Consider the following 23,427-nt stretch of genomic DNA (forward strand, 5'->3'; position numbering starts at 1 on the left):
TGGCCCAGCTGCCAGCTCTTAGGGCAGTGCCCTGATTAGTAAGAATCAGTTGTCAGGTGGGCTCAGTGAAATTTAAATACTCAAGCAGAGGGCACTGAACTCTTGCTTTGTGCAGAGGCACTTTTGCCATTCTGGATTTGAGTCATTTTACCATTTCCTCACTCTAAATTTCTTCCTCCCAATCTTTTTTCTACCCAGCTTTGAAACGCTGGTGTTCAGGCTAGATAATCCCTCCCCCTGCTTTTCCATGCCTTAAAGGGCAGGCAGAACCAACATAATGCTGATTTAACGTCCAGGTATCCACATCCTAGCAGGCTGTCAGGACCCCTGCTACTTCCTGGCTTTCCAAATCATGGAGGCAGATGGGTTGCATCAAGGCTAAAACCCTGCCTAGCCATGAAGTACATTCATTTTAAAGCCATTGCTGTAAATGCCTCAGGCTCACCAGCCAGCTATTAGTAGAGCTCTCAGCTGTATTCCAAGACCTAAGATGTCTGCAGGGAGAATCTGACACTAATCCTTATGGAAAAAGCATATTGGATTTATAGGGATGAAGTCAATAGGCTTGGATGAAAACAGCTGTTAAGCGCCGAGGAATGGAAAGGAGAAGGAAAGCCATGTTATGCAAGAGGCTTGCTTCAGGTGCACGGGAAGTGCTCTTGTCCTCATCCTAAGTTTTTTGATACAAATTATGGCTGAACCACTCATAAGTGAAGGATGGGAGACACAAGCTCAAGCTCCTTAGGAATGTCAACAACACGGAGAAGGCAGGGGATGAATGGCCTGGGTGAGTCTGATGGTCGAAACCCAAGTGCTAGATGGAGGACATGTGCATCCACTCCTGTTATTTAAATGAAACCGTAAAACGTGAATGCTGTCCAATGAAGATTCCTGAGGTGGCAGCTAAATCTCAGAAGCAAAAGCAGCATTAGATGCAGGATATGTGTTTTGGCAAGCACACTCAGATGAGCTAACTCCTAAGCTAGCAGCTTTTACTGTGCCATTTGGAGGCTGTAAATTTAAGCAGATGAAGCTTGGTATTAGTTTTGCTCCTGGGATATTTCAGAGTGCAATTGCACACATCTCTGAGGGATTACAAGCTGCTGAAGTTGTAATGGATGGACTTTGAATTTGGACTAGACACCTTTATGAACACAAGGAAAGGTTTAGGATGGTTTTACAGACAGCACGAATGATGCATGTGAAATGCCAAAAGCCTCACCTAAAAAGAAGTTACTGATAATGGGCAAATACAAATTAAATAAGAACAGCAAAACCCCCATATTGGGAATCCCAGTTCTGCTCAACAAAGCAGAGCAAAACAGATGCCTGTATCAAATTCAATTCCACAGCTACGTACGGTCAGCAAACAATAGAGCTATTTGCCAGAAAGCCAAAAACCTGATCCTGGAGTAATAGAAGCTCCTCCCCACTGCCAATCCACCAGCTCCCCAGCGCTGTGTGCGTGACCATCTCAGCTCCTCATGCTCAGCAGATGGCAATGTCGCAGCCTGGCCCCGAGATACTCCAGCCACAGCTCTGTGACCTCCTCGTGTCCTGTGATGCAGACCTGCAGGGCCACACTCCAGGGGAAGCCCCGGCTGATAAGAGCAGGCGCCCAGCTGTGCTCCTGTTCCTAACTGCCCTGCAGTCATTACACAGGAGAGGAGCAAGGACCCCCCCCAGCTCTGCAAAGCCCCCGCCAAGCCCCACATCTCCTTCCCTTGCCAGTGCCCTCAGCCACAGGGGGAAATCAATGCAGGAATAGTTTGTTCTCAGGTAGGTTTCCTTGTATTACTTTTTGGAGCATAAGAAAGGAGTTTTATGAACTCTATTTTCTGCTTCTAATAATGATGCTGGATCCAAACGGTTCCACCCTCAGACAGATGGAGAGTTCACATCCACAAGGATGAACACTCTCATCCTGCCAAGCTTTTGGTGCTCACTGCATCCTTCCTTCTCCGCAAACAGGCGGACAGCATATTTCTGGTGTAAAAATACTCTCCTCTCAGTTAACCACCTCCAGATTCCCTTCCCGAGCCCATTCTCAGCCCAGTGATCAGACATTTCTATATACAAAAACATTCAAACAGTCTTCCAGGGGCTCCTCTCTCACATCAGACCCTAAGCTCAGTGGCTATTTGCAGCTCCTTGAAACATGAAGGAGACTGAGTGCAACGCAACACAGCACAAGCATGCATGCACACATGTGAGTGCAAGCTGCATTCCCTTTGATGGAGGATTGTAGAAACATTACCCTCCCCTGGGGCGCTCCAGCAAAATGACCTGATTATTCATACACCACCTAGAATCATCAATCCCTCATTTATCATTTTCAACATAAATAATAAGGGCAAGAGGTGCACACCAGCAATAAACCAGTTCTAGATGTAGTGCTGAAATCTGTCACTTCCTTCCAATACGCTCCGCTTACTGATAATAAACAGTGATCCAAACAATTCTTCATCTGAGGCCACGAGCGTTGGGTCACCAAGGACAAATGCCACCAGCCCGCTTCATGCTGTGCGAGCCTGTTTGGAGCTTGTGTGGGAGGCCAGCTAGGAAAAGGCAGCACATTTCAGAAAACACATTTGTCTTACTGACAAATGCCTCAGGAAATAAAAGCCTTTGTATTCTTCCCCTTCCACTCACTTCTGACAGGGATTCTTTTTTAGCACCTGCCCTTCCAGGCCATTGGCTATGGCTGCTCAGTGAGCACAGCTCAGCTGCCTCCTGTGGGGCATCGCAGGGACGTCCCAGTGCCCAGCCACGCTGTGCTATGGAGCTCCTGACTGCAACGTGTGGGGCCGCACAAGGTGGGGATTGGCTTCAGGTCCAGCTTCCAGTGGGGCACTATGATTTTTGAGGTCCCTTCCAACACAAATCATTCCATGATTATGGGATGGTAGCAGTATCTTAGAGCACCCTTTGCCACATAGATTTATCAGTATAGACGGAACCAGAGGCTACAGGAGCAGGGCAGCACTCCAGGCTCGAGGCCCTTGGTTTAGCACAGAACTGCTCTTGCATTGAACTTTGCAGCCCTGGCCTTTTGCAAGTCCCCCAGCCCTTATAAGCATCTGGCAGCACCAGCCCTCAGCACAAGCCCCAGCCGTGGCTGGAGCATGCTGTTAACAAGCCATGTGTTTCAGAAGCCCCCAGGCTTGGCACTGCATCCTGTGTGAGCCCAGCTGAATCTGCTCCACCAGTGCTGTACTGCAATGCTGCTTGCAGAGGGTACCAGATGGCTCTGGGGAGTGGGTGGCAAAAACCACACTTGCTGTTGGAAGATCTTTGGTCACCGAAAGGAATGGGGCTGCTCACATCAACCCCATTTCTGGTGCCTGTGCCTCCTGTGCTGGCTCTATCTCACAATTGCACTCTGAAAGTGGGGATGCAGGAGAAACCCCACTTCCTTCAAGCGTGTTTCCAGCAAGGCTCTCCCAGCCAACATTAACATGTTGCTTTACTTCCCAGCACGGCCCGGGGCAAAAAGGAACATCTGGACCTAATAAAAAGACTGTTCACCTCCACAAAGGAGGAACCTCTGCTGCTTGGTTTCTCCTTCCCCAGTGGGTGCAGGAGGCAGCTCCAGTCTGACAGGCAGCAGGATGCTCTGACAGCCTGGAGGGGCTAAGTGAATCCTGGTAGGTTAAAAATGGGGTAAGTGCAGGGAAGTTGGATATGTTTCTCATCTAAGGAGCCAGCACCTCTTGAAATGGCTGTGCCTTGTTATCTGGGTACAGAGACAAGGCATGAGGGTTTGTTGAACAGAATGGAGCTCTTTTCTGTTCCAAAACCACAAAAGCTGGAGATGGCCCTCACCCAAGGCCCAGGATTAACACCCCACAGGGAAAAGACCTGATTGGGTCCAGCTGGTGCCCAGCTCCAGGCACCGGCCAGCCTCCTTGCTCTGACCTCTGGCAGACACTCTGCCTTCTGTGCAGCTCAGGACAAAGTAGCAGCAAACACTGGCTGGATGTCGGACAAAGCTGGGCCAAGTCTCATGCATCTATCCACTGCTTCCACAGAGCAGCACATGACAGCTGGAAATAAGTTATCATTAGCACAGCTGCAGCGAGTGCAGTCAATGCTTCCTATTCCCCAGCATCTCCTTAGTAAATACCACAGGAGGGTTTGCTCTGAACTGAGCATGTGTACAGTCCTCAGAGAGATGGCAAATGACTAATAAATGCAAGAAGTTGGAAAGCATCAGCAGAAATGTCTGGCCAAAGATTGATCTTCACTGATAGCTTCTGCTTCCTCTAAGTGAAAGCGCCCTGCCAAGCTCAGCATGGTGCTGACACAAAAGCAGGGCATTCTCCAGATGGAGCTCCCTCCCAATCCAGCACCCTGCAACTCCACAGGTTGTGCACTTACAGCCAAGGACATCGGCAGCATTGCTGACAAAGGGGAGCACTGGGTGGGAGGGACACCAACCCCTCAATTGTAACTCAACATCGATTCATCATCAGGAGAAAGTCACAACACTGCTGCGCCTCCTCACAGCCCTGTCCAGGGCAAAGCCACCAGGGACTATCCTTCTATCTTCTCTCCCCCCTCCACAATCCCTATCTGCCACCAAAGCAAAATCCAAGTCTGGATTTCTGACTTTTATTGCTGGTTTTCAAAGCCATCTGCTTTCATCCCGTTTCATTTTCCTCTCTGTACGTGAGAGCTTTTTAAGTAGGTCTAACGTTTTCCATCATTAAATCATAAGCTTTTGGCCTTGGAAATTTCTCACCTTCTGTTTTGTCGACATCAGTGTGAGTTATCAATGAAAGCAATGGTTGTCAGACCTCATCACTGCCAAAATCCTGATGTAAGAAGCTAAGCATTGCCACTTCAATTGGTGCTGTTTATTGACTTACTCCAAGTGTCTTCAGAGCAGCAAACCTTTCTCCCAACCTCAATAAAACACCATTACTGGTGTCAGGAGTCCAAAAGCCCAAGAAGCCAGCAGATCTCTACCACAGACATTGCTTGGTTGGCTGAAGGACGTGCATGGGGCTGGAGGAAATGGCTCAGGGCATGGCCTGGGATTTTGGATGCCCGAGTGCCCTTCCCCAACCACAGGGCCAGGAGCCTTCAGCACACCACACAGCCCCAGGCACACATATAAAGCAACGAGGGCTATGCACAGCCTCAGAGCACCCTCCACAACCTGGAGAAGCCTAACAGTCCCTTTGGGTTTGTAACTCAATAGAAAGTACAGCAATAGCAGCAGAATAGCAAAGGCCCCAGGCTGCAGCAGATGACAACTTGCTCAAATGTAACAGCTGTGGGCATAGAAACAAAGGAAAAAAAAAAAATCTACTTACCTTCAGAACACCTCAAGTATGCAGGGATCTCCAACAAGATCCTTCTTCCTCCACTGCCAACACTTAAATGAGGTCTGGGAAGGGCTGGATCCTGGCTCCACCCCTCCTGGACAATCAGGCACATTGCCTCCACCTGCGCTCCCTTGGGTTGGCCCTGCCTTCCCACCAGGTGCTCCATCACTGCTTCAGGCGGTGACTCAGCATTTTCACTACAGACTTCGAGCACCCAAAATGCTGTGCCTTATGCCTGTAAGCAGGGGTGTTTGTTGCTCCTTTCAGGAGGAAAACTGGAGTATCGTTACTTTTTATAAAACAATTTGTGGGCCCCCAGAAAAGGCAGCTGAAGGCCCCAGGTGCACAACCAAGTAATATTCTTCCAATGAGAAAAATTCCGTATAATCACACATGGACATACCATTCTGCCCCGCCATCACAGCCCATTTGCTACGAAATAAAACCTCCTCCAGGCCCCTTTGCTCCTTGAGCCATTTCTGAGATATAAATGCAAACTACTCATGCCACAAAACAAACCCATAGCGAAAGACATGGAAAGGGTTGCTGATGGCTGCACCCCAGTCGAAGTCAGCCAAAACCCATGGAGTTGGTATCAGGGGTAAAGCAAAACAGACCAGCAAGCAGCTACCAGTGCTTCTGTTGCAGTTGTTAATTAGGTAGCAGCTAATTAGCTTCCCCAATAATTCCCTGCGGGGCTTGTGAGGATTTATCCATCACCAGAACGTCTATTTTCTTTCATTTAATTTGGGACAATATTTTCCTTGGCTGCTATTCAAAGACCATCAAAGCCAAGGTGTCCATTTTGTGGCATTTATTTCAGTGGTTCCAGAGTCATCCTGGCCCCCTCCCCACTCCCAAAGCTCCAGGGGGCTGTTTTGGGCTGGTTTTCCATTTCCCCTGCAAAAAACTAACAGAAACAGTCTGGGGGGTACAAGGAGCGGGGAAGAAGCCTCTGTGTTTCTGGGGAGCTGCAGACAGTAGCTTATTAAAATAAAATGAAAGTAGAGCGAGAGGAGAACCCCTTCTTAGAGCTGTGCAAGATATTTCAGGCTGACTGATGGGGAGAGAGAGGCACATGTGTCCCAAGGGGGCAGACGGGACTGCTACCAGGCCTTGGTTGGGGCTGGGGATGCTGCACAGTCACCAATATCTTTTTCCCCCCTTTTCAGCCCATTTTTCTGTCGGCACCTCCAGATGCACCCCATCGCTGCAGGCTCCCCCCCACTGCCACCCACACTGTGCCACCAACTTGCTCTCCCTGGCTTTATGCATGCAAAAGAAGCAGGAGAGTTGTATTTTGCTGGCAAATAAGCTTTTTTTTTTTTTTTTTTTTTGGTTTGTTTGTTTGCTTTTTTATTATTTCAACAGTCAGGCAGTGTTCAGCCACTGCTGCCCACACCGCTTGCTGGTGGGCGTGCTGAGCAAAGTAACAGTGAACAAGCCCTTCACCTTCAGCAGCAGAACATCTCCCCTTCAGAGTAAGCTGGGTAAATATTTACACCTCATGGTTTCTATGTACAGCCCTGTCTATCATACAGCTCACTTCAAAACAGCTATGCACAGTTCAGTCGCACAAAAAATAGATATCCTTCCCCTCTTCCCTCCCCCTCCCCCCGGTACAGTTCAAATAATAAATTGCCCAATAATTTGTTTGTACAAATTACAAAGTGGGTTAATGTTACCTTTAAACTTGGGTTGTTTGGGGTTTTTTTGATGGTTCAACACACCTTCCTCCTCCTTGACTGCTGGATGGGGATGCACGGTGGTTGGCAGCACGAGGACGCATCGGCAAGGACCTGCCATGGGATTTGGGGGTATATGGGGTGCTGGGGGCTGCAGCCACAGCAGGTGGGTGATTTGGGGGAAAAGAGCGACAGCAGAGCCTGCGACCAGCAGGGCAAGGAAGGGCAGCTGTGCTCACAGCCTGGAGGAGCAGCAGCTCCCCGCTTCCCAAAAACACAGCCTCACGGCCCGTCCCTCTGCACGGCCATGCACCTCCTTCCCAGCGTGTGGTAAACTCATGGATTTTACCCAAGTTAATCAACTTCCAGCTGGAGGGTGCTTTCTGCTCCACCAAAAGCAGCTCAGAGCTGCTGCCTCCTTGTTTGTCCCCCTGTGCTGCCGGATTGGGCCTGCGGAGGGACAGCAGGGACAGAACAGGACAGAGAGCAGCAGGCAGGGAGGAGAGCTTCCCCGGGCGAAGCCAACCCCACACACACAGCCAAAGGCAGCTCCTCCTGTCCCCTGCCTGCAGCCAGGGACACTCCCAGCCCAGCCAACCAACGGCCCCAAAATGGCGGACGTCACCTCACCAAAACCTCACAGCTTTCCACAGCACCGCAGCCCCTCACTGTGGGCTCAGGGAGCCCTGACAGCGCCTTTGCTTTGGGCACACGAAGGGATAACGAGAAGAAAACAACCAGGCTGTGAGGCCTCCTCGGGGGAGGCGGGGTGACGTGACAGGGCTCAGGCAGCGTGCCTCAGGCCGGGCGGCACGGGATGTCACACAGCCAAGCCCTGGTGGCAGCGCGGTTGGCTACAGCCAGAGCTTGGGGGAAAAGGCAGGAGGAGACGTGACAGGATGCAGCGCCATGACAGCAACCCAAAGGCTGCCCGCTGCCGCCCTCACAAATGCCGAGGTGAGGAGCGCCTCGGCCCCAGGCTGCGTCCCTCAGTGCCAACACCGGCATGGCCAGCGCTGCCAGGGCTGCCCCCCATCCAGCAGCTCCACGAAACCTGCAGCGACCTGCGCCTCTCTCGGCCTCTCTTCAAGACACCAAAGCAGCACTACTGTGCCAAGTGGTAACTTTATTCTTTGCTGTGGTTTTTTTGTTGTTTTTTTTTTTTTTTTTTTTCTTTTTCTCTCTGAAAAGGTTGAAGAGGCGGTTTGGAAGATGGGTCGAACCTGGACTTTTCCCAGAAAAATCTGTGACACTTTTAATAGCGTTATGCCCAGACATCAGCTCTGTCAGCTCTGTGTCTCAGAGCCGGGGAGATACCAGCAGCAATAACCTGGGAATGGAAACGCTTCCACGTCGTTGTGCATTGTCTTGTTTGTCTTTTTAAAAAAAAAAAAAAAAAAAAAGCACAACAGAAAAGACACAAACATCGATGAACGTTAAAAACCTGTACATTGTAAAAAACAAAAAAACAAAAAAAAACAAAAAAAAACCAAACCAAAAAACCCATACCCCAAACAAACAACAAACACCATCGTTCTCTTGCTTTGAAATCAGAATCATTGCAGGGGGAAAAGAAAGAACCATGGAGAGGTGACCGGGCGATGCTCACTGCCTGGCAGGTCAGAGCTGCTGCGGGCTGCGGGAAGTCTGTGCCGTGCTCTTGTTTCCTCTAGCGTATAGAATGCAAAGCATTTAATACTTTTTTTTTTTTTTTTTTTTTTTTTTTTGCCATTTTTTTTTTCCCCCGGAGCGAGAAAGCAGAAGTGAATGAAAAAAAAAAAGTCTAATATTTTTGTTCTTTAACCATGTAACTGCAGATATGATCCAACATCATGGAATGAAAAAAATAATGTAAAGTAGAGCATTCATGTGTATCACAAAAATACAATAAAAACTTTTTTTTTTTTCCTTTTCTTTTTCTTTTTTTTTTTTCTCTTTTTAAATTCTCCTGTGAGCTCCCTGCCCTGCTGGCTCCCTGCCGTGCTGCCCCACACCCGGCAGCTCCGGAGGGCTCTGGAGAACCAATGCCTGCAACCAGCAAAGGCTTTCTGCTCAGTCAGCAGCGGTGTACGTCATGGGGGCCCTGCAACCATGGCAAGATTATTTTTTAAACTAAGTTTATACATTCTCCTGACTTACAGATGACTTTGATGGATCACTGTTACCATCTCTTTTTTTTCTTTTTTTTTTTTTTTTTAAACATTTCCATACAATGGACAAACACATCAAAGCCTGCGTGTAAGAACAGAACCTCTTTTACAGCATGTAATACTGTGTTTTGTTTAAGTCCTTCCTTGCGTAAAATATCGACATAATTCACCGAAGGTATCAAAAATATACCCTGTAGACCAATACAATTTACAATTGCCTTTTCTCACCATTCAGAAAACAATGCACTTAAAGCAACCGAGCCCGTCTGTGGGCAGCACGGGGAATCTCCTCCCACACCGATGGAGCCCAGGCCCTCTGCCACCGAAGGGACAAGCAATATTCTCAGAAGTGGCTCTTCACGCCCTCCCTGCTCCCCCAGCTGCGTGCAAAGCGCATCGAGCTGACGCGTCCTGCGCGGCGGGGATGGCAGCTCCCACCCTGCCGAGGGAAACCAAATCGGGTTCGATCCTATGAAGCATTTTAAATCTTTTGTTTTTGTTGTTGTTAAACCGTTTCAAGGTTTTGTGTTTCCGTGGCACGGCCCCACGGAGCCCGGCGCCATGGAGCAGAGCGTCTGTGTGCGCGCAGCCCTGGGACATGGTGTGCAGGGTCACTGCCCAGCAATGCTGGCAAGGACAAAGATGGGATCCTTGGGTTTTGTCTCGTTAAGGCTTCTTTTTTCTTTCTTAGACTGAAGAGGATGCAGACGTTTCCAGATGTTGAGAACAACAAGAACAACAAGAACAACAACAGAAAAAAAAACAGGAAAAACAAAAAAACAAAAAAACAAAAATAATCCCCACAATCCCCACCAAACTGGCAGGTTGGGAGAGGAAGGAAAAGAAAGAAAAATTAAAAACCGAAAAAAAAGCTCTGCTCCTGCATCTTTGCTCATGAGAGCCAGCGGGGCCAGGCCCCGGGCACCTCGCTCCCCGCGCCTTCGTTTTGGTCGCCGTCTCCCTGCCCCTGGCTCGCCTCATTCACTGTCCGAAAGGGTCTCGTACTGGGAGCAGAGCAGGGGCTTGGGCTCCTCATCCCAGGCATGGTGCTGCCCGCCAGGCGTTCCTTGTGGCAGTGGCACAGCCGGGGCCGCTGTCACCACCCCGCTGGGGAGCCGCATGGTGAGCGGGTTGTAGGGGAACGGCGTCGAGCCTGTGTGGAGCAGAGAGCAGAGGGTCAGTGCTGTGGGACCAGTGGGAGACCTCAGGGACACGTCCCCCTCCCCATGCTATACCTGCGGATGACGGCCGGTCCTCCCAGACACGGTTGGTGAGGGGCGTCCTCCGGTTGCAGTCCCCCTCTGAGTGCACCGAGGAGACGGATGGCGGCCGCTCACCAGAGGACAGGCCGGGCGCCGGCGACTTGGCCTTGCGGCTGTTGGGTCTGGCGGCGATCTTTGGCTTCCCCCCTCCTGCTGCAAAGAGAAGCGCCTGCTCATCAGCCGGCCCTGCTAGGATGGAGCCGTGACTGACTTTGGGGGGAAACTGGGCACAGAGTGCGTGCACCCCTCTGCGCTTCCCCAGCCCCGTGTGCTGTTTGAAGCCTGCAAGGTGCTGGTGGCAGGAGGCGAGCTTGCCCTGCACGGGGCGATGGGAGCTCCAGGGACCCCATAGCTACACAGGGCTGTAGTCCCTCATTTCTGTGGTTGTTAATCCATCCTTACAGCACAATCTCTGGCCATGTTTCAGCCAGATTTTTAAGGTTTAGGAGACAGAACGTTCTGTGCTGGGAACATTAGCCCAGCTAAGCAGGACAGAGCTCCCAAAAGGGGACGGATGGGCTCTTGTCCCACCCCACCTACCCTAGGCAGACCTCAGCGGGCACAGGGAAGCATGGGTGGCAGAAGCTGCTGGGCTCATGCAGCAGCCGAAGAGCATGCCTGCAGCAAGCTGTGGAGCGCTGGCTGCCAGCTGGGCAGGGCTCAGCACCACGTGCCCCCACACATCGCTGGGCTGGAGACTGCCCCAGCACCCATCAAGCCCTCTGTGTGGGGCACAAATGCACACCTCAAACAAACTGGGGCTCCCTTCCCAAGCTGAGGGTGTGCAGAACCGACACTGAGCAAACCCCCCGAGGCACTAAAAGCTTGGTGTGCCCCAGTCCTGTTCTCAGATGGCATCCCCATCTAACCCTCCTGGCTCTGTATGTGAGTCCTCTCTCTTCCTCCAGGCACTGCCCATCTCAGCACTGACACCCTGAGCCTGGGGAGAGAATCATGGCACTCCCCTGTGTCCCCTGCACCTGCTCATGGCTTGGAGCAGCTCAGGAGCCCAGCTCTGGGAAGGCAGTGCTGGATCTGAACACTCCCTCCTGCTGTGTGGGCATGGGATGGGGTTTTATAAACAGTTTGGGGTGGCTCTAAATAAAGGCTTATTGCTTTAGTCTTTTGGGTGTTGGCTTCCCCATCCCATAAACCTCCTTTACGTGATTAAAACAAAAAAAAAGAAAAAAGGAGGTATTAAAAAAACACAGTGGGGAATGGGGAAAGGAGCACGGTCAGTGGTTTAGAGAAAGCATCAGCACCTTCTGAGACTATTAAATGAACATCAAACAAGACTGGGATTAATCAGCGGATTCACAAAGCTTGAAGCTGGGGTGGGGAGAAAAGAAAACCAAAATGAACAAAAATGGGGGGAAAAACAAATCCACCCACAAAAGGGGAAACAGAAATGCTGAGAATTAATAATACAGAGAGAGTGAAGGTGGAGAGGGCTGCAGACCTGGCAAGGAGCGCACGTCCTCGTTTCGTCCATCAGCAGGAGTTATGGGCATAGCAGCGGGCAGGCTTGCACTGGCATTCAGAGAGTTAAAAGCATTGGCACTGAGAGGTGAGCGCTCTTCCCACTGCTCGTCATATTTACCCATTAGGGCTTTCCTAATTATTGCCTCCAACCCCATGTTGGTACTGGAATTCTCTTGGACCGACTGGCTCCTACAACTGATTAGCCCTGGGAGATACGGGAAGGGGAGGAAAGAGGGGACGGGAGGTGGGGGGGAGCCAAATGAGAAGAAAGATGGGGGGACGGGGAAAGGGGAGAAAGGAGACAAGGGAGGAGGGAAGAAACAAACAGTCAGCACATTCTCGCAAAGCAACAAATGTTGTCATCTTGTTCTGTAAAGCTCTGCAACGCATGTTGGCCCCCCTCCTCCTCCTCCTCCTCCTCTTCCTCCTCCCCACTCCATCCCGCCCCAGGGCCTGGCAGGGGAAGGGGCTGAGATGGGGCCGAGGGCTCAGAGGAAGTGGGGAAGGGTCTATGCTGAGCCCTGGGGTGCAGCAGGAGGGGGCTGCGCTCCCACCTGGCTCAGTGCCTGGCTGTGGGGAGTCCGCACAGATGCACGTACGGATGCAATATGTTTGTGTGGAGAAACTGGAGGCTGGGGCTTCCCAAGGAGGGAGAGACAGGGGAGGAAGAGGGGGCACTTAGAAAAAAAAACGTAAAAACTGGATTGGAAAGAACTGCCCAGATTTGGCATCAGCATAGGAGGTGGGAGAGGGGCACGCAGCCTGCAGGGCAGGGTGGGTCCTTCAGTCCCTCCTCGCCCCAACCCCCCCATGGGGTCCCCCTGGGCTTGGCCGCAGCTGCGGGACAGGCTGCAGAGGCAAGGTGTACGTCCGAGTGGCAGTGAGTGTCAGAAGCCATGCAGTTATAGTGCAGCGCAGGGACCAGAGGGCACTAGGCTCAGCCACGCGACCGTCATTCCCAACGCGGTGGTTACAGGGAACAAGCAAGGGCAAAATACAGACACAAGAACAGCAGGCCGGCATTGGAATCCCCTGACAGCCCCCAGCTCGCCCCGTCCCAGGGGGTTCATATCCCTGGAAAGGAGCAGGCTGCCCCCATTGCCCCCTCCAAACCCCCTGCTCCCTGTGCTTATGAGCAGCTGGAACCAGGCGACGCTCTTGGGACATTGGGCTTCACCCCACAAATTCTGCCTGCCACAGATGTGCCACAATGCACTGCCCTCCTGCACCACAATCCGTGCCCACAGCCCTGGGCTCGGGACCTGTGCTGAGGCAGAGCAGCACAGAAGTGTGCATGGCACTCCCTGCTCCTTCCCTTGGCGGGGGAAATTTGGTCATTCCTCCTCATAATTGAACAGTACAACCCAGAGGCATCCTCCACTGGAGGAGGTGTTAATCATTTATTAAGTATTATTTAATACTTGTCAGTGGGGATTTCCTTTGAGAAAGCTGCTCTGCTGGCAGGGCTGGATCTCCATGGGGATGGGGGCAGGTACACAGCACCTATGGGATGTGCCTCCTATCCAGCAGTACGTCACAGCTCTGGGAGAGCACGGCTATGCCACAGCACTGCAGCAAGGGGCCCTATCTCCTCGAGGTGCTGCTGGGGGAGTGCATCCACCTCTGCCTTTGGGCAGGTGAGACAGTGAGGGACGAGTGCTGCCAACCAAAGGACTCTCCTGTTGGCATTCTGTCCCCACACAGACCTCTCTGCAGCTATGCCAGAAGCTGGTGGCGGAGGTTTCATGCCATCTTCCTCCCTCAGGTTGACCTGCCCCACGTCTGAGAAGCCCCCACTGCCCAACCCTGTAGGACTACTTCCAATACCTCTTTGCTCTCTCTCTTCCTTTCCTAGCTGGGCTAAAAGTCACAGGTGCAGATCTGGGGAGGATGCTGAGCCCACGGGAAGCTCCAGACCTCCAGTTTAGCTCCTGCACTGCCCTTCAGCTCTGCACAGCTCTGACTCTTTCTCATCCTCTGTGAAGCTCTCAGAGGAGTCACACTGCACGCAACAGCAGGGAGCGACAGAGGGCAGTGAGGCTGCAGCCTCAGCAATGCCACTCTTGGCATTATTGCAGAAGGAAAAACGGAGATGCTCCCATCACCCTATCTTCCTGCTCTGGATAGCTGTGAACTTGGTATGGAATGAGGCACAATACAGACATAGTATGAGTTACCTGCTCCAGTAATCGCTGGCATATTGAAAATCTCTGTCCCAGGCTGCCCAACATCTGGGGAGAAACAAAGAAGCTCTTGAGTACAGAGCAGTGCTGTTCTGGAGCCATGGAGCTGGGAGAGCTCGTGTTCCACAGCAGCGCCCAGGCTGACAGCAGCCCCCAGCCCCGGGGCAGCTCTGCCTAAAGGCCAGCAGTCACATCTTGGGAAATGGCAGAGAAGCAGATCCCAGGGCGATGCCTTCACACCTGGCACTGCAATCCCTCCCTCCAGCCCTTTGGATTGAGAGCTCTATGAAGTTAAACCCTCTCCCGCCTATGGGATTCCCACAGGCTCCAGTCCTCCATACCCAAGGAGCAGGTCTGGGCAGTGGGGAGGGCGAGGAGGAGGAGAAGAAACGTTACATCAATATTTTCCCTCTTAGCTGAGCTATTTGACTTGGATAATGCTTTCCTTAGAATAACAGAAATTCTCATCAAATAAAAGGTGTTTCCTATTTCTGTATATTTTCCCTTGATAAGGAAAAGTGTGGAAGGTCATGGGGTTCAGCTGCACGTCCCCAAAGGGACATAACAATACTGTTGGCTCATGGTAACATCATCCAGGAGACGAGACAGCTCAGTTGCTTTTATCCAATGCAGCTGTTGTAAGATGGATTCAAATTGAATTAGTACTGACTGTATAATGCAGGGCTAAATTAAATTATGATCCTATCTACTCTATTAGTGGTTAATGAATGAATGGGCTGGATTTTTAATATAAGCCAGCCTGGTTAGTTTTACAGAGTTATACCAATATTGACGTAAGGATTAAAGTAACGTTTGGGAGAGATGCACCTCAAGGAGGAAGGATTCAGTTTGGCTGGCCATTCATTAAAATATCAATTGCTTGCAAGTCTCCTCCATGCTCAGCTCTTTATTTCCTTCCTTTTGAGGTTATCTGGCGCTGCCACAGGGTGGGACTGACAGCCCCACACCATGGAGATGCTCCCATCGCCTCCCCAGATGCAATGAAAAGCATTTGGCGCTTGCACTTCCCAAGAAACCATGGCATGATGCAGAGAGCTGGCTGGGAGCTCGCAGCCTGCAACACAACAGCACTCTTCCCCAAACCTCCTTCGCTTCATGTGTCCTCAAGGCTTTTCCCCTTGCGCCCCAAAGTAAAGATCCCCATGTCCTTACTGTACTCCGTCTCATTTTTGTTGGTCGTACTGAGCTTCTTGATGATCTCCTGTTTCTTGGACTTCACCATGGCAGAGTTGCTCTCTGTCAGCTTACTGAAGAAAGCTGGGGGCTGAGTGTTGTTTCCTGGGGACTTGGACCCCATCCTGCAAAGCAAAAAGCCATCAGAAACCTCTGTAACGTCCAGGTCATGATGTCCTATCTAGAGCTGCACTTTTCTCTTAGTGCAACTCCTCATCATCAGTACAGGGCTCCTGAGATATCTGGGATATCCAATCCATCACAGAACCATTACAGTTGGAAAGGACCGCTGAAGGTTGTCTGGTCCCACTCCTGCAGTGCACAGGGACACTCACAGCTCCATCAGTGCTCACAGACCTCAGGGATGGAGCACCGCCATCTCTCTGGGCACTCTGTGCAGTGCCTCACTGCCGTTATTGTAAAAAACTTCCTCCTCATATCTGAAAATCCCTTCTTCCTTATATCCTTCCATGATGACCTGGGATGTGACATTGCTTCCGTCTGCAAGAAAAAATCTATGCCCTAATTCTTCCCACCTTTCAATAAATGAGCCCATTCAACTCCTTCAGACCTAAAAATCAGTTCCCCAAGAGCAGATCTGTTGCTCAGCCAAACATTCAGGGAGTCAGTTTCTACAGAAAGATGCCTCAGATGGGACTGAAGAGGGCCCCTTGGGACGCAGCAGCAGAAGGGATGGGAACACAACCAGGCTGCAGTGCTGAGCAGCACGCAGCAGCGTGGCCATGTCCTAGGAGGCGCAGTGCAGAGGCCAGCTCCACGGATGGCTTGTGGGAGCCAGCTGGCCCCGCTGTATGATTATCAAAGCCGCCAACAGCGGAGCTTCCAGCTCAGCAGGGATGGGGCCCAGGGATGGGGTCGTGCTCTGGGTGGAGGTGAGCGTGGGGATGGCTGCGCAGTACCTCTGGTCCAGCTGCTCGCCCTCACGGTACAGGATCGGGTACGTGGCGCTCTTGGCGTGCTCCGCTTCTCCCACGCCGTCTGGTGGAGACACGGGCTCGATACAGTTGTCCGACCCGCCGCCAGCTGAGGCTTTGCTCTGCTCCGGGGACCTGAGGACGGCGATGGGGAGATGCGATCGGTGCACTGCGACACGCTCAGTCTCCGTGTGGGGTGATGGGGAAGGACTGAAATAGCTTGCAGTACAGCAGGAATGAAGCCAAGCTCCCCACCCTCGTGGGCTCAAGGCACCGTTTAACACAAGCCCTCAGAGCAGTGCAGTTTGGGTGCTTTTCTGAACTGCAGGCGTTTGCTGAGCAGCGCTGAGCGGAGATGTGGCCCAGATTTCCAGGCAGCAAGCCAGGCAGTGATGCCCCCAACGTCCCAGGGGGGGATGCCACGAGGGAGCAGAGCTGGAGCTCAGCCCCAGCATCTGTCCACTCCTGCGTTTGCAGGGACGCAATTCCTCACGAGGGTGGACATCAATGCTCTGGGGACACAGCTTGTGATTCTCCACTGTATTTGCTAATGCACAGGAGGGCAGCACCCACCATCTCCATCCACTTCACTGCAGGGCCATGGTGGGCCCGTGTGGGACGGCCGGGGGGACGCAGCCCTCCAACTGCAGCCTGGGAGGCAGCCGGGGTTGAGCCCACAAGGAATTCCTCATAGGCGGTTCTGGGAATTTACATTTTTGTTCTTCCTATGTTTTTTTTTCTCAGTTTTGTTTTCATCTCTGGCTGGCCAGGGCTGGGCTCTCTCCCCTGACTTTGCAAATCCAACCCTAAGACCATGCAGAGCTGAGGGAAATAATGGCATTTACTGACAAGGAACTGTAAGTTTCGAGACCTTCTGCTTCCTGGACATACCTGGATTTCACTGAACTCTGATGCTGGGGTGGGAGGACAGACACCATCCCCACATTTCCCACTTTTTCCAACTCAATCATACTTTCTAGTGCCATCTGCATGATTTGGCAAAAATAACAAAAGAAATAACAGTGCTGCCTGAAGCAACAAAAATCACTAGGAACGAAGAAGGTAAAATTTACTCTGAACCAGTGGAAAGTATGTTTCTTTGTGGGCTTTTCTGGAACCATTTGTGGTCTGAAAGGTCACTGCACAGTGCCAGAGACTGAGGACTGAGACAGCAAAAGAAGCAGTGGGCACAAACCAAAATGAGTGAAACTCTACCTGAACACAAAACACTTTTTTGACTGTGAGGGTGCTTGAACACTGGGACAGTATGTCCAGGGAGGTTCTGAAGTCTCCATCAATGGAGATACTCAAAACCCAACCAACCATGGCCATGGCTACTGCTTGGCAGAACCTGTGTCTGTTGTGACTCAACTCTCTGAGCTCACCTTTTGCCTCCTTCGTTCTGTGGGGAGATCCTGGAAGCCACTGCATGCTCTTGCTGCTGTAGGTATGCCTCGCTGGGGGTGCGGCGCAGGTCCAGAACGGGGCACGCAGCCCCAGGGAAGGAGTACACCGGGGTCTGGATGTGGGAATTGAGCTGCTGGGGGTGATGGCGCGTGTAGTCCTGGGTGATGACCTCCTAGAAGAAGAAATCCTTGGGTCAGAAGAAGAGTTGGGTTTTATTTCTTACTTCTTACAGGAGTCAGCTAAAGACTAGCAGGAGGAAATTAGGCTGGTAAGGCCTTGCAGGGATGTAACTTCTGTGTCCTGTCAGCAATAGCTCTTGCGACGAGCTAGGTTGGGACACAAGGACCTGCGATGAACGCATCCAATGCACTTTGCTCTCTCTGGCTCTACACCAAGTCTCTAGCATCACTCCTGGGCCCTCCCCACCAGATATATTTCATATAAGCTCTAAACATGGCCCTTCCCTCCTCCCTCCAGAGGAAAGAAAACCAGGTTAATTACACTGATGTGCTGGGCCAGTGTGACCACCCGCTGGTTCATGCCCTTGACGCTCTGGCTGGACTGCAGGGGCTGGCACTGGGGCTGCGGGCCGTCAGGCTGCCGGAGGTGCTGCAGGTGGGCTGCTTCAGGGCCTGAGGCCTTCAGAGAGGCTGGAGAAGGTACAAAGAGCAGAGCTGAAGTAAGGTGACACTCGTGTCCCGTTTCCTGATGGCTGAACGCCATCTCAGCATGGCACCGGGCCCCTGCTCTCACCTTGCTGTTTCTGTCTTGGGTCATGCTCCCCGTGCCCCTTCTCCATGTCCTGCAGCAGCTTGGCCCCTTTCTCATGGGATAGGCTGGGCGAGCTGACAGGACTCACGGCTTCGATCCGGTCAGGGCTGTATCCGCCGTGAAAGCCTGGATAAAGGTGAGAAGGGCATTAAAATTGGGAGTTACTTAGCTGTTCCCTAGCACTGCATGGTCGCTGGTGGGCAGCTGTGCTTTCAGCAAAGAGGGAAGAAAGAAGTGGACGGGGTCTGGCTGAACCCTAGGGTTCAGTGGGATCTGCACCGCATTCCCGCAGATCTGGGGAATCCCGCAGATGGAGGGAACACGCAGCTCACAGTGACAGCAAGAGTCAGGACCCAGACTCAACCCCTGCAGGTTTGCCTCATGCTCTTCCCCTCCTCAAACACACAGATGTTCTTTTTGTCCTCTGTCTGCCTTTTAAATACTTTGCACAGACTCAAGGTTCAAAATGTGCTGATTTGCAATGGATCAACGTTACTTTTTAAGAGTGACGAAACTGAGGCAAGATGGGTCAGAATTCCATGGAGTGGGGCTAAGGATCAGGAGAAGGTTCTTGTTTTCCTGTCAGCTCAGCCAGGGTTGGGCAACACTCACAACTTCTGCCCTACAGACCCTCACCCTCCTTGTAATCCATTCTTAGAAACCGCCCCTTCCAGGCAGAGCTGGCAATGCTGAGCGGTGCCCAGATGCACCCTGCCCCACTGACACACTGCCCCGGCCCCAGTAGGATGCCTTGGGCTGTCCTCTGGAAAGGCAACGTGTGGTGAGCCACCCTCACTGGAACAGCCCTCCTTACGACTTCTATGAGCAAGGGCGTGCTGGCAGCTCCCACCTCTCAGGCCCAAGGCTGTAGCAAGGGGACCCGGTCAGAGCCACGCTGAGCTGCAGCCTGAGGATACCCCAACGGCATGACATGAGTGAGGACGTGTGTGCTGAGTGGCCAATGGCCACATCATCCTCATATGCTTGCTTTGCCTCTTTGATCCTTCAATTTATTGCCCACAACTGTTTGTTACAGACTGCCTGGGAATTTCTAATGGTGGGGAAATCAGAATTAGCAAATTGCTGTTGTCTGTAAGAGCAATACCAGGAACTGCATGACATTTGCAAAACAGAGCTTGGCTGGAAAGTGTGGGAGAAGAGAAGATCCCTAAAACCCACACAAATAATGACTGCAATAACGTAACAATCGGGGAGGAGAGGGACAAACACACTTTGGGAGCTGACAAAGCCAATAACCAAAATGTACAACTGAAAATAAGAAGTAATGAAATAAAATTGGTGCCAGGCCACAGCTCTCTTCCCCCCCCTCCAGTGGCTTACCATCACTAGTGGAGCTGGTACTCAGCGAGCCTCTTTCTCGCTGCCCCTTATCACAAGACATTTGGCACATGATAATCACACCTTTGAAGTTGGCCGCTGTCGCGGCGGTCTTACCAAGTGCTCGGAGCTCCTGTTCCTGCATGGAAAAGGGTTTACTTTGACTCTTTTCTCTACTGTGCTCGGGGCCCGAGGCTGAGTGCTGCTGGTCCAGAGGGTGGTGGTGCTGCTGGCTTTTCCCCTGTCCTCTGCTATAGTGATGAGAAGAACCGGGTCCGGAGGAAGGTAAAGGCCTCGACTCCATGGCTTTAATAGGTGAAGGCGACTGTTCGAGGCTAGCCCCGCTGGGCAGCTTTGAGGTGAAGACGTTGCTGTCGGTCTGGGCTCGCTCTGCCTTTGATTCCCGTGCCCTTGAGGCCTCTTTCTGCAGGACGGCCGGGTCCAGCATGGCCGCGTAGCCGTCTGCCACGCTGATGGAGGAGCGCAGCGTGGAGGCTGAGGGGAAGGCTGCGGAGCGGATGGGCGACGTGGTAGTGGTGGAGGAGGTTCTGCAAGGCAAAAGATGATGGAGAAAAGGTCAGAGAAAAGCATGCGGCAAAGGGGAGTGCTTGGCCAAAGACTGGCACTGTCTGGCTGTGATCCTCAGTGGGCTTTGAGCACAGAATCACAGAATGGTTTTAGGTTGGAACCTTAAAGATCATTGAGCTCCAACCGCCTGCCGTGGGTCACAGAGGTGGCACATACTGGAGCACGTGAGGGAGCTCAGATGAAGCCTCTGCCAACCAGGTGCCTGCCAGAATAGCTGGCTGTGGGATACCTGATGTGGCCTGGATGGATTCACCAGAGAGAACAAAGCCCATGGGACAAGCCCAGAGACATTCATAACCCCCTCTCCCCATCGCAACTTTCCTATGAGTCCCAGCCGTGCTCCTGCTGGGACAAGGCCAAAACAACCCTTCTGCATCTCCAAGGTGCCCGGGAAACGCTTCATGATGAGCAACCTATCCATCCCAAGGCCAGAGGCAGGACGGTGTGTGGGAACGTACCGCAGGACGGAAGGAGTGGGGGTCTCCGAGGAGATGATCTTCATGCTCGTGTTGTGGAGCACGCTGGGGCGCTGCTGGATGGTCTCATGGGTGCGGGGCGAGACGGGAGAGTGCTGGTGGCTGTGAGAGTGCGAGGAGGAACGGCTACTGGACTGCTCTGTACCTGGGGGCAGACAGCCAAGGATTCAGCCCTTCATTCTGGAGTTCCGACTCCACCTCCACCCAGCAAGGCCCCAGGGCGTGGTGCCAGCTCTGCCCCCCAGCCTACCAGGTCTCCAGATGGGCGCGTGCTCCACCGTGGTGGAAACGAGGATGGATTTTTCACGCTCCCTCTCGCGCTCACGCTCCCGATCTCGTTCCCGCTCTGACGATCCTGACTGTTTGGTCAAGTGTGTGGGACCTCCTGAAACACAACAGAAAGGCAATGGAAGGGCTGCAAACAAAGTCACTCTCCACAGGGAATGCTGCCTGTCCTTCACGTTGCTGAGTCTGCAGAGCAGATAAGAAATGGCTCCATCCAAGGTCACCTGGAGCAGGACGGACTAGAGTGACCTGAGTGACAAAGCCCAGGAAAATCACACAGTAGTAGTCCTGGTGACATCTCCTGGGTCTGACCTCTCACAAAGCTGTTTGCTAGCTCCCACTTTGGGAAAGAAGGAGGAAAAGCAAAGAACCTCCCCACAGCAGAACGGGAGGAGCTGTTGTGAGGAAGTCCTGATCACTGGGTAGGAAAGTTTTGTGATCCCCAGTGTTTCCCAGCACGCTGAGCTCATAGCCATGAATGAGTCCTGCCCAATCGGTTTCCCCTGAGAAAAGAAACCTGCAGCATTACCTGGGGAGAGCGGGGAGCTGCTGTGCCGGCTGCTGAAGGTCTGGGGGGGGCCGGGAATGTAGGTGATGCGGTCCATGGAGGTGGCAGAGGTGCCAGGGGTGGGGGGCACGAGGACAGGCAGGTGTGGCACTTGGGACAGGTCAATGATTCCTGGAGAGAGAAGCGAGAGGACTGTCAGGGTGACAGCGAGGCACTGTTACTTGGCCCCGGTTCCCAAAATGTGGGAACAGCCCCAACCCCTCCTGGATGGGGAGGACCTGCTGCATAGTTGAGGGCGAGCGAGGGCTCACGGGGCGACAAGCCGCGCAGCATGTCTGCCCGCTGCGCCATGGCCGTGGCTGCGGCGTTGTGGTGCATCTGCTGCGACGTGATGTAGTCGTTGATGATGGTCTGTCGGTTCTCCATGGCGGCCGTGTCCGTGTACCCCCGGATGAGGTACGGGGGGTAGAGGTGGGGGTACGTGGGGCTCGGAGCCAGATGTCTCGGCAGGTAGTAAGCAGCGGCTGGGAGAGAAACGGATGGAGAAGCGATGCGGTGCTTCCCAAGGAATGGTTTCTGGGAGGTATCACATCTACCATAACTAAACCTACAGCGGTGTTTTTTCTTGGCATAATCTTAGATTTTGGAGCACAATCCCAAGACAACCAGCCCCCCTGCTAATGGTACCTGCTTCCAGTTGGATTCCCCTCGGGATGGCAGCAGGGTCAAAAGCCAGCGGGATGTGTCCTCGGTACAAATCAACCCCGCTCACACCACGCAGCAGGTGCTCGTAGGGGGAGATGGGGTGGTGGTGGTCGGGCACAGGGGCATGTGGAGACTTGGAGTTGGTGAGCTCTCTCGATGTGGGGGTGATTTTTCTGTCCTGGGACACTGGCTTCCCAGCAGTGATGCTCCCTGCAGCGAGCAGAAGGAAATGAGTCAGAGACCAAGCACTGCAGCCAAGCCATGTCTCTGAGGGGTGCCTTGAGCCAAGTGTGTCCTCAGGGGACGCCCACAGCTCTCCCTGAACTCGAGGGACCTCTCCTCTTTGCTGTGCTGCCATGCCACATTACACCACCAACACCAAGGCAGCCAAGCCCTGGTTGCATGCAGGAGAAGCGTGTCCCAGCCCATCTGTGCCCCATGAGACATGGAGAGGGGCTCCCACCCTTCACTGCCTGCGTCACACGCAGCCTGGACCTCTCCCTTTGGCATCCCACTCTCTCCATGTAGCATTCAAACTGTCCCACAAGCACAGGACTGGGACAGGGCACAGGCACCAGGTGCAGCACGCTGGGCTTTGCTATGACAGCACTGCATATGGTCCTGAAGGACCCATGCCAGTCCTATGCATGGTTCAGTGCAGCATCTGCACAGGGAGGGACAGACAGATGGCCTCGTTTTCCATCCCCAAAGGGAGGCCATGCACAGGCAGTTCTTCCAAGTGGGGAGTGGAGCCACAGATGCAAGGAGCAGTAGGACAGGACTTTCCCATTCCTCCACCTCGTGCAACCTGCAAGTTGCAGGCAGCGTTTTGGGGATGTTTGCACCCAGCGATGGAAGTCAGCAGTCCCAGAAACTCCCGGCCACAGTGACGAAACACAGTTCAGAGGGTTCAGGCACCAGCTGCCCTGTCAGCTCTTGCCCAATGCTCACAGTGAGGTTGGAGGAATGTCAGGGCCTTTTCTTGGCTCTCCCAACCTGTGCTGGACATTGGTGGCACTTCTCACCCCACCCGGGACAATGATCACCAGATCTTGGCTGTAACAACACTGTGGACAGCAACTGACAGCCACCCCAAAGCAGCGTGAACACACTTCTCTTGCACTA

At 52.7% G+C, this 23,427-nt stretch overlaps 1 protein-coding gene across 16 annotated transcripts in view; it reads right to left on the minus strand.

Moving 5' to 3' along the window:
- Positions 1-8,124: 8,124 nt before the first annotated feature.
- The window catches only part of NCOR2 (nuclear receptor corepressor 2), a 163,947-nt gene continuing 148,644 nt past the window's right edge, over positions 8,125-23,427 (minus strand). For 6 of the 16 annotated variants that reach the window (XM_052691171.1, XM_052691170.1, XM_052691168.1 and 3 more), the window contains exons 33-47: positions 22,285-22,512; positions 21,876-22,121; positions 21,619-21,768; positions 21,055-21,189; positions 20,787-20,949; positions 19,858-20,288; positions 18,385-18,528; positions 18,133-18,305; positions 17,610-17,803; positions 16,210-16,359; positions 15,269-15,414; positions 14,090-14,143; positions 11,890-12,117; positions 10,404-10,583; positions 8,125-10,321 (exon numbers count right to left, since the gene is read on the minus strand). In XM_052691171.1, the coding sequence (XP_052547131.1) occupies positions 10,146-10,321; positions 10,404-10,583; positions 11,890-12,117; positions 14,090-14,143; positions 15,269-15,414; positions 16,210-16,359; positions 17,610-17,803; positions 18,133-18,305; positions 18,385-18,528; positions 19,858-20,288; positions 20,787-20,949; positions 21,055-21,189; positions 21,619-21,768; positions 21,876-22,121; positions 22,285-22,512 (2,798 nt within the window). In that variant the 3' untranslated portion in view covers positions 8,125-10,145. The remainder of the gene's footprint in view (positions 10,322-10,403; positions 10,584-11,889; positions 12,118-14,089; positions 14,144-15,268; positions 15,415-16,209; positions 16,360-17,609; positions 17,804-18,132; positions 18,306-18,384; positions 18,529-19,857; positions 20,289-20,786; positions 20,950-21,054; positions 21,190-21,618; positions 21,769-21,875; positions 22,122-22,284; positions 22,513-23,427) is intronic. The other 10 variants (XM_052691175.1, XM_052691181.1, XM_052691178.1 and 7 more) reach the window with 6 other exon arrangements.

Source organism: Tympanuchus pallidicinctus, unplaced genomic scaffold, assembly GCF_026119805.1.
Source record: "Tympanuchus pallidicinctus isolate F22 unplaced genomic scaffold, pur_lepc_1.0 scaffold28, whole genome shotgun sequence".
NCBI classification, from domain to species: Eukaryota; Metazoa; Chordata; class Aves; order Galliformes; family Phasianidae; genus Tympanuchus; species Tympanuchus pallidicinctus.